At 37.8% G+C, this 14,136-nt stretch overlaps 1 protein-coding gene across 3 annotated transcripts in view; it reads left to right on the plus strand.

Moving 5' to 3' along the window:
* The window catches only part of ARID2 (AT-rich interaction domain 2), a 213,173-nt gene extending 202,805 nt beyond the window's left edge, over positions 1-10,368 (plus strand). For all 3 annotated transcript variants that reach the window (XM_059682644.1, XM_059682643.1, XM_059682645.1), the window contains one exon: positions 8,784-10,368. In XM_059682644.1, coding sequence (XP_059538627.1) covers positions 8,784-8,928 — 145 coding nt within the window. In that variant the 3' untranslated portion in view covers positions 8,929-10,368. The remainder of the gene's footprint in view (positions 1-8,783) is intronic.
* Positions 10,369-14,136: the final 3,768 nt, after the last annotated feature.

Consider the following 14,136-nt stretch of genomic DNA (forward strand, 5'->3'; position numbering starts at 1 on the left):
CTTACAAACCTACTCCTGACCTAGGGTGCAGTAGGTACTCTCTACCACTGCACACGTTGCTTGTTACCACCAAGTTCTTTGAAAGCAGGGATTGAACATTTATTTTGTGTGTGTGTCCTTAGTGCCTAGCATACTGTTGGGAATGTAATAGTGATTCAATAAGTATTTGATTGATAGACAGATGGAAGAAAAGAAGTCTCACAAATTAACTGTTTCGTAGAATGTCTGAAATTTGTGTAGGCAATTAGAATTACAAAAGTAATTTTAAACTTTTTCTTAGGGCTTTTTCCTCACATTTTTTTTTTTTTACTCTTTATTTGTTGAAAGTATTACGTATGTCCTCTGTTTTCCCCCATTAACTTCTAGCCCGTCCTTTCCCCCAACCTAAGGCCTTCATCACCCTACTGTCTTTGTCCACGAGTTACGCATACATGCATACAAGTTCTTCGGTTGATCTCTTTTACCCACCCTTCCTGTCTTCCCTCTGCAATTCGACAGTCTGTCCCATGCTTCTGTGTCTCTGGATCTATTTTGTTCATTAGATTCCACATATGAGTGAGATCATGTGATACTTATCTTTCTGACTGGCTTATTTTGCTTAGCATAATGCTCTCCAGGTCCATCCAAGCTGTTACAAATGGTAAGAGGTCTTTCTTTTTTATAGCTGGGTAGTATTACATTGTGTAGATGTACCACAGGTTTTTAATCCACTCATCTGCTGATGGGCACTTGGGCTGTTTCCAAATCTTAGCTATTGTAAATTGTGCTGCTATGAACATAGGGGTTCATATATTCTTTTTAATTGGTGTTTCAGGATTCTTAGAATAAATTCCTAGGAGTGGGATCACTGGGTCAAATGGGAGTTCCATATTTAATTTTTTGAGGAAACTCCATAATACTGTTTTCCACAGTGGCTGCACCAGTTTGCATTACCACCAGCAGTGTACTTTGCCAATGATTCATCTGATAAGGTGTTAATTTCCAAAATATATAGGTAACTCATACAACTTAACAAAATGAAGGCAAGCAATCCAATTAAAAAATGGGCAAGGGACCTAAATAGACACTTCTCCAAAGTGGACATACAGAAAGCCAAGAGACATATGAAAAAATGCTTAAAGTCACTAATCATAAGAGATGCAAATCAAAACAACAATGAGATATCACCTCACACCTGTCAGAATAGCTATCATCAACAAATCAACAAGTGTTGGCAAGGATGTGGAGAAAAGGTAACCCTAATACACGGCTGGTGGGAATGCAGACTTTCCTCAGATTCTTTTTGTTTTTAATGTGTTCTTATTAACTTTTAGAGAGAACGAGAGAGAGATAGAAATATCAATGATAGAGAAACATTGATCGGCTCCTGCATGCCCCCCCTAACTGCGGATCAAGCCCAAAACCCAGGCATGTGCCCTTACCAGGAGTTGAACCAGTGACTTGGTGCATGGATGCCACTGAGCGATACCAGCTGGGCCACATTACACATTCTTAAGCTTACAGCAACGACACTTTGGCTGGCTTGAATATAATTATTGGGCCAAAAGTTTTCATTTTACTGTTTTTATGCTGTTGTTGATTTTGTTATTTTATTTAACTCTGAACCTCCCAAATGTCTTCTGGCATCTTCAGTTTCTATTATCTTAATATGGCAGAAGCAAAAGAATTAACACAATCCACTAAATTCTTTCCATTTACCTTCCCAGTCCAGGTAGGAATCCCCATATAGAACATCTATACTGATGAGGAGTTTTGCTTGAGTTAAAATACTGAAAGAGAATCTGGCAAAACATATATATGTGGGGAAGAGAGTGTAGGAAATCAGATAGCTGCACAAGATAGTTCTCTGATGATACTTCTCGTCTCTGGTGAAATAAGTTACTGGTTGTGGTTTGTTTTTTTCTTAGACTAAAGCAAATTCTATTTGCAGTAAAAAAAAAAAAAACCCCTGCAGCACAAAAGGAAGATACATGGATATTTACCTTTATTCTTACAGTACATCATACTGAACAACATGAAATGTCAGTATTTTTAAAATTTGAAATTCAAAATGATTGAATAGTTTAAGATGTTTAAATGCAGTTTATCTCCATTCTGATTAAGCATGAGCACTGGAGAATTGCAATGTATTTCTTTTCCTTTTGATGCATTTATTTTGTATCAGTGTAATACCGGGGTCTTATTTAAAAATCAAATGGTGCCCTAGCTGGTTTGGCTCAATGGCTAGAGCGTCGGTCTGTGGACTGAAGGGTCCCAGGTTCGATTCCGGCCAAGGGCACATGCCTGGGTTGCAGCCTCGATCCCCAGTAGGGAGCATGCAGGAAGCACCCAATCAATGATTCTCATCATTGATGTTTCTATCTCTCTCTCCCTCTCCCTTCCTCTCTAAAATCAATAAAATATATTTTTAAAAAAATAAATAAAAATCAAATGGTACTTTTCTATACACTAATAATGAATGATTCAAAAAATAAATTAAGAGAACAATTCCATTTACAATAAATCAAAAGAATAAAATATATAGAAATCGTATTAACCAAGAATATGGAGGACTTATATACTGAAAACTATAAATCATTGCTGAAAGAAATTAAAGAAGACATAAATAAATGGGGAAATATCCTTTTGGAAGATTTAATAGAGTTAAAATGTCAGTACTACCCAAAGCAATCTACAGATTCAATGCAACTCTTATCATAATCAAAATGACGCTTTTTAAAAGAAAAATCCATTCTAAAATTTGGAATCTCAAGGGACCCTAAAGAGGCAAAACTCCCTTGAGAAAGGAAGTTGGTGGACTTACACATTCTGGTTTCAAAATTTACTCAAAGCTACAGTAATCAAAACTGTAGTACTGGGGAAAAGACAGACATACCGACCAAAAGAACAGAATAGAGAGCCCAGACATGAGAGCTCACATACATGGTCAAGTGATTTTCAATACGGTGCCAATTCTCGCTTCAAGAAGGAAAAGACAGTCTTTTCCACAAATGGAGTTGGGAAAGCTGGGTAGTCACATACAAAAGAAAGAAGTTTAACCCTTTAGCAAACACCATATACATAAATTAACTCAAAATGGATCAAAGACGTAAATGTAAGAGTTAAAACTTTATAGCTTCATGACATTGGACTTGGCAATGAGTTCTTAGATATGTGGATATGACACCAAAGGCACAGGCAACAAAAGAAAAACAAATTGAACTTCATCAGAATTAGAAACTTGTGCATCAAAGGATACTACTGACAGAATAAAAAGGCAACCCATAGAATGGAAGAAAATAATTGTAAATCACATATCTGATAAAGGGGTTGATATCCAGAAAATATAAAGAACTCCTAAAACTCAACCACAAACAAACCAAGTTAAAAATAAGCAAAGGACTTAAACATTCCTCCAAATAAGATAAACAAATGGCCAATAAGCACATGACAAGATGCTCAATATTACTAATCATTAGGGAAATGCAAATCAAAACCACAGTGAAATACTACTTCATACCCACTAGGATGACTATTATTAAAATACAAAACAAAAAGTGTTGGCATAGATGTGGAAAAATTGGAACCCTTGTGTATTACTGGTGGAAATATAAAAAGGGACAGCCACTATGAAAATGGTATGGCAGTCCTCTAAAAATTAAACATAGGATTATCTATGCAATTCCACTTCTGGGTATATACACAAAAGAACTGAAAGCAGGTAGTTGAACAGATATTTACGTACCACTGTTCATAGCAGCTTGGCTGGAAGGTGGAAGTAACCCGTGTCCATCAATAGATGAATGAATAACTAAAATGTGGTTTGTGTGTATATACAATGGAATGTTATTCAGCCTTAAAAAAGAATGAGAGCTTCTGGTCAATATGGAGTAGGTAAACACAACTAACAGCTAAAGTACAGAATAGCCATCATTGAGAACCACCCCTGAACAGAAGTGCTATAACTATGGGTACTAACTCATTTAAGAATTGGTAGGTGGGACCGAGATGCAGAACAGGCTGGTCCCACACCCATGTGTGGTGGTTAAACATCATGAGGGCTATCTCAGCTGTGGAAGACTCTCCTGAAAGCCAGGAGTCCCAGCCCCACCCCAGGCTCCCTAGTCTAGGGTTCTAGTACCAGAAAGAGAAATCCCCATAACTTCTAGCTGTAAATACCAGCAAGATTGCAGCTGAGTGAGACAGAGGGCTGCTGGAATCCCAGCCGTTTATCTTAAAGAACCTGCACAGGGATTTACTCAGATTCATGCTGAGCTACAGCACTGGGGTAGCAGCTTGATAGGCACCAGGGGCATATGAGGAGGAAGTGAATTATCTGGCTTTGGGTGAGGGCCGGAGGAGCAGCTTTATCCCAGACAGAAGTGCTGGCAGAGGCCATTGTTCCTCCAAATCTGAGTCTCCATTATTCTGGCTAATAACTTTTTGCCCTGCCCTGGTGATTCCTTGAGACACACGTCGCCCAACTTGTGGGTCCTTCCAGGCCATTTCCAATGTTTTTTTCCATACAAATGGCCTGTCTTAGCTCATGCTGTGGACATTCCTAAACTTTCTCAAAGGTTCACAAACCCCAAACAAGCAGCATCTGGCCTCAGCATCCCACATACCTTTTGCTAAGTGGCCCCAGGCTTGGCACTAGCAACATCTGGCCTTGGTTTACAGCTTGGCCTCCCCAGGGAACCTGCAAGCCCAGCATAAGTGATAACCATCTGCATATCAATCTGTAGCTCATGCCTGGTAGCCCCAGGCAGGGAACAGTCAGAAGCTGACCTTGGCCTGCATCTCCCAGGAAGCCCCAGACCCAGCTCACACAGTGGCCAGCTTCAACCATGCTAGAGTACCACCCAACAACCTCCACAAGTGACACACTCAAGGGGTGGGCTCTGCAGGCACCAAGACCCTACTTGAAGTGAGTCCTGCTCCATGGGTTGGCCTTTACACCGTAGCTCCTCTGCTATAGTTACAGCCAGTCCTCATAGCTGATTGATCTGGGGGTCAATCCTTCCCATTGACACACCAACAACAATCAAGACTCAACTACAATAGGAGGTTGCACACAGTCTCCACTTTGGGGGAGTGGGGACCTAGACCCCAGGAGTCTGTGCCACTGGGCCTTACAAGCCACTGGGCCCTACAAGACACGTACTATATAAAGCCACCTTATGAAGATTGGGAGACATAGCAGATCTTCCCAATACATAGAAACAAACAGAGAGGCAGCCAAAATGTGGAGACAAAGAAAAATGTCCCAAATAAAAGAACAGGGGAAATCTCCAGAAGAAATGGAGGCAAGCAGCCCTAGCTGGTTTGGCTCAGTGGATAGAGCAGACACCTGGGGACTAAAGGGTCCCTGGTTGGATTCTGGTCAAGGGCACATGCCCCTGTTGCAGGCTCAATCCCCAGTAAGGGGGTGTGCAGGAGGCAGCTGATTAATGATTCTCTCTCATCATTGATGTTTCTTTTTTTTTTTTTTTTTCATCATTGATGTTTCTATCTCTCCCTCTCCCTTCCTCTCTAAAATCAGTAAAAATAGATTTAAAAAAAAGAAAGAAATGGAGGTAAGCAACTCAGATACAGAGTTCAAAACAGTGGTTACAAGGATACTCAAGGAACTTAGTGAGAACTTCAACACCATTAAAAAAGGACAAAACCATAAAAAAGACCAGTCAGAAATGCAGAATACAATAATTGAAATGAAGAATACACTAGAAGGAATCAGATAGATGAAGCGGAGTATCAAAGCAGCAATTTGGAAGACAAAGTAGCAGAAAACACCCAGTTGGAGTAGCAAAAAGAAAGAGTTCCAAAATAGAATAGTTTAAGGGCCTTTGGGACAACATCAAGCCTAACATCATAGGTGTGGACCCGGAGGGGAGAGCACAGGATTGAAAACCTATTTGAAAAATAGTAAGTGAAAATGTTCCTATTCTGGTGAAGGAAATAGACATTCAAGTCCAGGAAGCACAGTGTCCCAAACAGAATAAACCCAAAGGGCCAACACCAAGATACATCCTAACTAAAATGGCAAAGTTCAAAGGCAAAGAGAGACTTAAAAGCAGCATTGTCTCTGTTTCCCATTTCTTGAACTTCTGTTTTGTGGATGCTAGACCCTTATAGATTGAGTCTCTAATTTACTTTTCTCTCTCAGCTTTAATTTTTGTCTATTTTCTGGAAATTTTCTTGACTTTATCATCAATCTATTGAATTTTTACTTTAGCTATTCTGCTTTAATTTCTAAGTGCTCTTCTGAGTTGCCAGTTATTGCTGTCTTGTAACATTCTGTTCATATGTTGAAGAGAGTGCCTTCTCTCTCTGAGGATATTAATTTCTAGTATTTTTGAAATTTCATCTGCTTGCAGTATAGTTGTCATTTCCTTGAAATTCCTTGAATGTCTGAAATTCCTTGGCTTCATTAAATTATAAGAATAAAATATTTTTTAAAATTAGTTGGGCCCTCTGGGTGTGTGACCTCCATTGTCACTAGTGCTTGCTATTTTAGGGTGAACCCTGATAAACCAGTTGGTTTATTAGAAGCCCACTTCCACCCCAAATGTCAGTTTCTGTAGAGAGATTGTTTCTCCAGAGAACAATCTCTGATTTTCTTGCCTTTGGAGGTGGGCAGTTTGGATGAGGGTCAATGTGAGATCCTGCGTTCAGGAAACAGAAAGGGGGAGGGGCCAGGAAGCTATCCCTGTGTTCATGTGTGTTCACTTTCACCCAGTCCCAGGTTTTGTCCAGTCGATCACCTCCTAACCTTCCCAGTGTCTGTCACTGTAAGCTTTAAACCTTTCTGGTTTAGTTTATCCAGAAAATAAATTTATTTATTTTGGAAGCTAAAGGAGATACACTTGTATTCAAACTCCTGACTCATGTCTTAAATTGTCTTCAATAATGCTACTTAAAACTATTTCACATTATCTATTAAGTGCATTAAAGCTACACAATGTTTATGCTTTGTTAAACATATCAAAAAGAACTTTTGAAATATGAAAGTGAAAGTATAATTTATACAATAAAACAGACATTTCATTTTTTATCTAGTGAGTGCTTATTTAATTTGTGTAAATCCTCCCCAAATAAAAGATATTAATTTATATAAAAGTGAAATTGTACCCAGCCAGTGTGGCTCAGTGGTTGGAGGATCACCTATGAACCAGGGTATCATGATTTGATTCCCGGTCAGGGCACATGCCCAGGTTGTAGGCTTAGTCCCCAGTGTGAGGTGTGCTGGAGGCAGTGATTCTCTCTCATCATTGATGTTTCTCTCTTTCTCCCTCTTCCTTCCTCTCTGAAATCAATAATAAAAAAAATAATTTTTAAGTGAAATTGTTACCTTAAAATCATCCTGGTGACTTAAATTTAGTCTTTCTAGTTTTATACATGTGACATAAAAATAAAACAAAGAATACTTTTTAATATGCGACTGGCAGTTTGGAAAATATGATCTTAAGATTTTGAAACAATGTTTTTTTTTTTTGTCGAAGTGTCTTATAAAGGCGAAATATTTTGATTCTACTTTGTATGCTATTTTTAAATAAAGATTTTTATGACTTTCTTTCATAGAAATTTCATAGTTCATTTAAAGAGTTGTCAAATAAACTTGTGAAATACATTATGTCTAAAGAAGAGTATAAAACTCAGAAGTGTAAAGCCCAATGAATTATCACAGAATGAACCCCCTTATAACCAACCACCCAAGTTAAGAAATATAACAGCATTGCACTAGCTGGTTTGGCTTAGTGGACAGAGCGTTGGCCTGCAGACTGAAGAGTCCCGGGTTCAATTCCGGTCAAGGGCACATGCCCAAGCTCGATCTCCAATAGGGGGCATGCAAGAGGCAGCCAATCAATAATTCTCTCTCATCATTGATGTTTCTATCTCTCTCTACCTCTCACTTCCTCTCTGAGATCAATAAAAATATATAAGAAAAAAGAAATAGAATAGCATCAGTACCACAGAGCCCCTTTGAATCCCCGCAAGTCTTAATCCCATCGTCTTCTGGAGAAAGAAACTATCATACTAGGACCTAATTTTTATTTTCAATTAATCTCTTAAAAGCAACCATTTTGTTTCCCTCCAACTGTTTTCTGACAGGATCTGAATTTTAAAAATTTTTTTATTGAGTTAAGCACACTTACGATGAGATCTGTCCTCTTAACACATTTTTAGGTGTACAATACATTCTTGCTGTAGCGGTTGCCAACCGGTGGTCCGTGGACCACTGGAGGTCCATGAGGTCTGAAAGGTTGGCAACCACTGGACTAGAGGTACAAAGTGTACAGCAGATCTCTAGAGCTTTTCATCTTGCTTAACTGAGACTTTATTCCCATTGATTAGTAATTCCTTATTTCCATCTCCCCCCAGCCCCTGGCAACCACTATTCCACTCTTTGATTCTATGAATTTCACTCTTGTAGAGATACTGCCTGAATTTTCTAGAAGCTTGAATGGAGATTAATGCAAATTATTCTACGTGGTGTCCTGTATTTAGAAAGATACCATGAAGAAAAAACAAGCCAAGAAGTTGCCTAATTCTGACACTACTATTTAAGTAGCTAGAAAGTCATTTCCATTTGAGATGCCTCAGGTTGGCTCAGTTTACTTTGTAAATTGAATAGGTTTAACTAGTTTCCCAAATTCCTTTTTATCTTCCAGCAATTTTATATCTACATTTACTGTGGGACTCTGTATTATGTCGTTTAAAATTTTAGTTTTTAAACTTGCAAAGTCCGCAAGGAATCATCTCTGGGACCTTGGATGCTGATAAACTTCTTTGTTTTCTTCCAGATTGTTAAAGAGACATGAAAACAACCTATCAGTGCTAGCCATTAGTAACATGGAAGCGTCCTCCACCCTTGCCAAATGCCTTTACGAACTTAACTTTACAGTTCAGAGTAAAGAACAAGAAAAAGACTCAGAAATGCTGCAGTGAAAAATAATTCCACTTCTGTAGTGGGGAACTCAAAGTCAGATACATTTCACATGTTACTGAAGAAAGCACCAAGTCTTAATGGAGCAGAGACCATAGAATGAATTATTTTATCTCCTCCCATGATGCTGAGAGGAAGCTTCGTATTCTGATCCCTGAGTGATCCCTTTGTTCTGTTTTAAAAAAAATCTAAAAAGAAAAAGAAAAAAAAACTGCTGTGGGATTGTCAACCAGCTTATCTGCAGGATGTCTCTCAGATCTGATAAATCCTGATGGAAACTGGTATGATCAGAATTCAGTACCATCCACATTGGAATATACATGGAATATTGTAAAACCTACATGAGCAGATGAAATAGAAGCATTAAATATTTTTATCTATATCCAAAAAGGAGCACATTTTTATATTTACAAAACCGTTTAAGCTGGTTTGAATAATTAAAAAAAAAAAGTTTCAGCACACCTATACCCCGTATCTCCAAGGGGGCCACTAATATCTAGATATGGATTGTGTGTTTTGTTTAGAAATCAGTAGCTTGGTTTTCTTACTTGAGCCAATATATTTTCACTTATTTATTATCATAAAAATTTACCAGTCTGAATAGATCCTGTAAATATTTGTGAATAGAATGAACACCTTTCATGCCACTGCAGCCACTGGAAATACATTCTGTGGTGTCCTAGAAGCATTACTGGTAGGTCCTAAAGTTTTCTAGACTTTCCTGTCAATTGTAAGTAATTGTGATATATTCTACGCAGTGGATGAATGTTCTTTAAATTTGTGTAAATACTTCTGCAAAGGTACTGATGCTGTAAAGTCAAAACAGTTGTGGAACTGTGATTTTTTTTTTCCTTTTCTTTTTTTGTATTATACACCTTGTTAGAACTCATTTTGCTGGCTGAAAGAGTAATGAATAATATATCTCATGTCATTTTTGTAGAAGAAAAACTATTTGAAGGTATTTTTTGGTTTTCCCTAACATGTATCCACTGTAAACGTTTGTCATGTGCAAGCTCAAAGCTTGGACAGAATTTTTTTGTATTTGTAAATTGGTTTAAATACATGGAATTTTATACAGGTTTTCTCCTGTGTTATATATGCATTATGTGCAGGTATGATATTTTCTTCACTACTTTTTCTATCTTAATATAGTGTGGAATTTTATTGTATTATTCTTCCATTCTTAATACTGTATCACATTCCTGCTCAGAAACTGCTCACTTCCTTATTAAATTGTCTTTTCTCCTCAGCGTGACATGTATCCATCTATAACTGCCTATTGCCTGTTCTGTTAGCACCCAAAAGTGTGGAGGGCCCCCAGCCACCATTTCTGCTGTGTCATTAGGATGTGCAGTAAAAATAGACCTAACAGTTATGTTATAGAATGGCTTTATTTACTTTGGTGACTGTTTATAGTTTTTAAATAAAAGACTGAACAGTTTCTTGAGTCCTTCATTTCTGAGTATGGTTAAGACATTCTTAAAAATTCAGCAGAAGGCAAGGGCCAGTCACCTATTGGATGTACGTTGATTTATAATACATTGAACAGAGAATAGCTAAGAGAGTTCCTTTACTGAGAGAGTGCAGGAGATGGGCAGGAGATTGAGAGTATTTATTTTCCATTGGACTGCAGGGCAAACCCGGATTATTGTTTGACAGCTTCTTTGACAAATCATTCAGAACCACAGTGCATCCAAGTACTCAACTTGAAATTGGGAGCAGCTTCTGAGAGTAAAAGGGCCTTAGTTTGGATCTAAAAAATTTTTCACTATTTTGATTCAACTATTAGGAAAGGAGAATCTCATTTCTCCCTAAAGAGGGCTCCCTGGCACTCTGCCATGTATTAATTAATTAATGCTTAGGAAACTTTTTCTCCAACATTGGTCACGATTATTGCCTAGAGTTGTGGGGTTTATTCTTGGCTCACCTCCCAATATTAGGGCTGCCTATAGACACACCGGAGATGCTGTGGTTAACACTACAATCACTCTCAAGCCCCCAAAACTTACAAGGCTATCAATGGTGGATGTCAGTTGGAGAATTTCCTATTCATTGTATTTACCTAGAAATCTCTTGAATTTTTCTAACATAATTTTGTGTAACATCAATAATTTTGTGTAACATCGTTTGTTTTAAAGGTACGTTTCTTTGCAAATTAAGACTGCTATGGTAAATTAATAGAAAAGAAACCAGGTTTAGAAAAATGATTTTCGTATTCACCATTCTTCCACCTTATTGGAATCGCATGCCATAGTTCTAGCTTTTGTGCTATAATATGTAAATACGTCTGTAGTCTCCTTGAAGCATTGGTCTCAGCAGAGAATTTTCTAAATATGTATTTGACCTAATGAAACCAATTATGGCTTTCCACTTAGGCTTTTCTTCTTATAGCTTTATATAACTATATAATGAAATAACATGGACTTGCTGGGTAATGGAATTAAAGTGCTCACGCACAAGTTCTGCGTAACCCTCTCATTCATGAAAAGGTGCTCCTCGCTAGACAGAAACTTGCTGATTTCCAGTATTGTTATTTTTGTCTAAAGTTCTGTAAATACATGCTTTAATGTTATCTTTAAGAAATCTATGTAAATTATATAGTCTACAACTTAGAGACTGTACAATTCTGTGTTATATACGTGCCTAGTGCTCTGTTGGCACTCAATAAATTTTAAGTAACAAAATTGGTAATCATATAGCCAAGGCATATTTTTCTTCCAAGTTCGAGATAGGATGTGACTATATACTAATGAGACTCAGTAGTTCCAGCCACACATGGAAACTTGTCTCATTACTTTATAGTCATGCCATGTATGTTTTTTTAACCATAAAATGACAATAAAAATGATTTTTAAAATGAGAATGTTTTGGATAAGTGACTTCTGTTGTGATCTTGATCACTGTGATTGAGTATTAGACACCAAGGAAGCATGGTGAGACTTTTCCCACAAAACAGAAGCGGTGAAGCAGCAGGAGCACAGCTATGGCATTAACCACATGGGCACCTCGCGCTTGATGCTGGGATCATTTTCATCAAATAGTATTTAAAAGAGAAAAAAATCCAGTGTTTATCCAAGGAAAATTTTGCTTATCAATCACTCTCATATTACTTTAACTCTTCATAGAACATAATGTAGTCAGATATTCAGTTTTAATGACTTTCTCTTAAGGCAGCAAAACAAATGAAGACAGTACTAACTTGCTGGTTACATTACAGCCATGGCTTTTTCTACTACCTTGATATTTGCAAAACTAGTTGCATTTGTGAATCCTCATTTCATAAGGAGCAAATGCTTCTATTGTTAAAAATTAGTTATAGGATTGCACTATACATAACTTAGAAAGGCTGAGGCACATTGTCACATAGGTAGGTGAGCAGATTCGGTTCCTCTAAGACAGCGGTTCTCAACCTGTGGGTCTCGACCCCTTTGGGGGTCGAACGACCCTTTCACAGGGGTTGCCTAAGACCATTGGAAAACACATATATAATTACATATTGTTTTTGTGATTAATCACTATGCTTTAATTATGTTCAATTTGTAACAATGAAAATACATCCTGCATATCAGCTATTTACATTATGATTCATAACAGTAGCAAAATTACAGTTATGAAGTAGCAACGAAAATAATTTTATGGTTGGGGGTCACCACAATATGAGGAACTGTATTAAAGGGTCGCGGCATTGGGAAGTTGAGAACCACTGCTCTAAGACTACAGTTAAGTCCTCAATGTTCTCAATGGGTTCTAGGAACAGGTAAAACGACGTGTATACCGAAACCAGTTTACCACAAGCTAATAAAAACAAGTTCCTACAGCATTTCAAAACATTACTTGAGGACCTACTGTACTTAAATATTAAGTGAAAAACCTGCCATTAAGTCCTGGTTCCTGTGGATTTCAGTCTGAAATGAAGTTTTTAAAGCAGTGGTTCCCAATGTGGGGCACAAGCCCCAAAGGGGGACGATTTGATTTTTAAGGGGGGCAATTTGAGAATGAGTTAATAACTGAATTTTTTGCACTTATGATTCTAGGGGCCTCATATACAGTATATAAATATAGTGACATGCATTTTGGTTCTCTATTATGTTTTGAAACTGCTATTTTTTCATATCACTTCCTAGTATTCTTCCTCAGTACTTAAACTGTCCTTTTGTTCTTCTATTTTTCTCTTTCATGGATGCTATATTCTTTGGAAGCTTATTTAGACCAAGTTAATGGCCTTTTAGGCTTCCTCCATGTGAATAGGAGTTCACTTTTTGAATAATAACTGTATGTCACAGGAGTGAGCATCAGAATTTGAGAGATGCTTAGGTGGGGCATGGCCAAAAAAAAGGTTGGGAACCACTGCTTTAAGGTATCCTTTGTGAGTAGGTGATAACAACCATACAATTTAATAACCAAAATGTTCCAGAGGGCCTGGCGGGTGTTGCTCAGTGGTTGAGCATCGACCTATGAACCAGGAGGTCACAGAGTTCGAATCCAGATTAGGGCACATGCCCAGGTTGCAGACTTGATCCCCAGTTGGGTGCATGCAGGAAGTAGCCAATCAATGATCCTAATCATTGATGTTTCTCTCTCTGAAATCAATAAATTTTTTAAAAGTTCAAGAGACAGTCAATGAGAAGTCCCCCTCCAAACCCTCCCCCACCTGCTGGATCCCACCCCGTTGCCAGATAACCACTGATCATATCTCTGCGGTACATCTCTGGTACTGATTACATACAAGCAATTAGGATATTTTCTCATTTTTACACAAAGTATTTCATACCATTAACACTGCTGTACTTTTTTAAAAACTGAAAATCTTAAGATCTTTCCATATTGGTATGAAGAGCTCCATTTTATGGGTGTACCATGATTTAACTAGACCCCTTATTGATGAACATTTAAGTGGTTTCCACACTTTATGCTGGTCACTAACATTTGCTAAGCACTTCCCTCTGCCAGTCACTCTGTTAAGCCTTTTACATGTATCATATCAGTCTTAACAACCCAATGTAATAGTTGTTTTATAAGTGGGATATGGAGGGTTTAGAATACTAAGTACCTTGCCTAAGGTCATATGCCAAGTTAAGTGGAGCCATTTAACCAGCACACACACAGCCCAATTATAGAGAAAAACTAGAATTCTTTCCATGGGGAGTCTGGTTGCTAGTACATACAAGACACCAATTTTGGGTGCCAATCATTATTTTTGTATTTGCTTC

Source organism: Myotis daubentonii, chromosome 2 (genome assembly GCF_963259705.1).
Source record: "Myotis daubentonii chromosome 2, mMyoDau2.1, whole genome shotgun sequence".
Classification (NCBI taxonomy): domain Eukaryota; kingdom Metazoa; phylum Chordata; class Mammalia; order Chiroptera; family Vespertilionidae; genus Myotis; species Myotis daubentonii.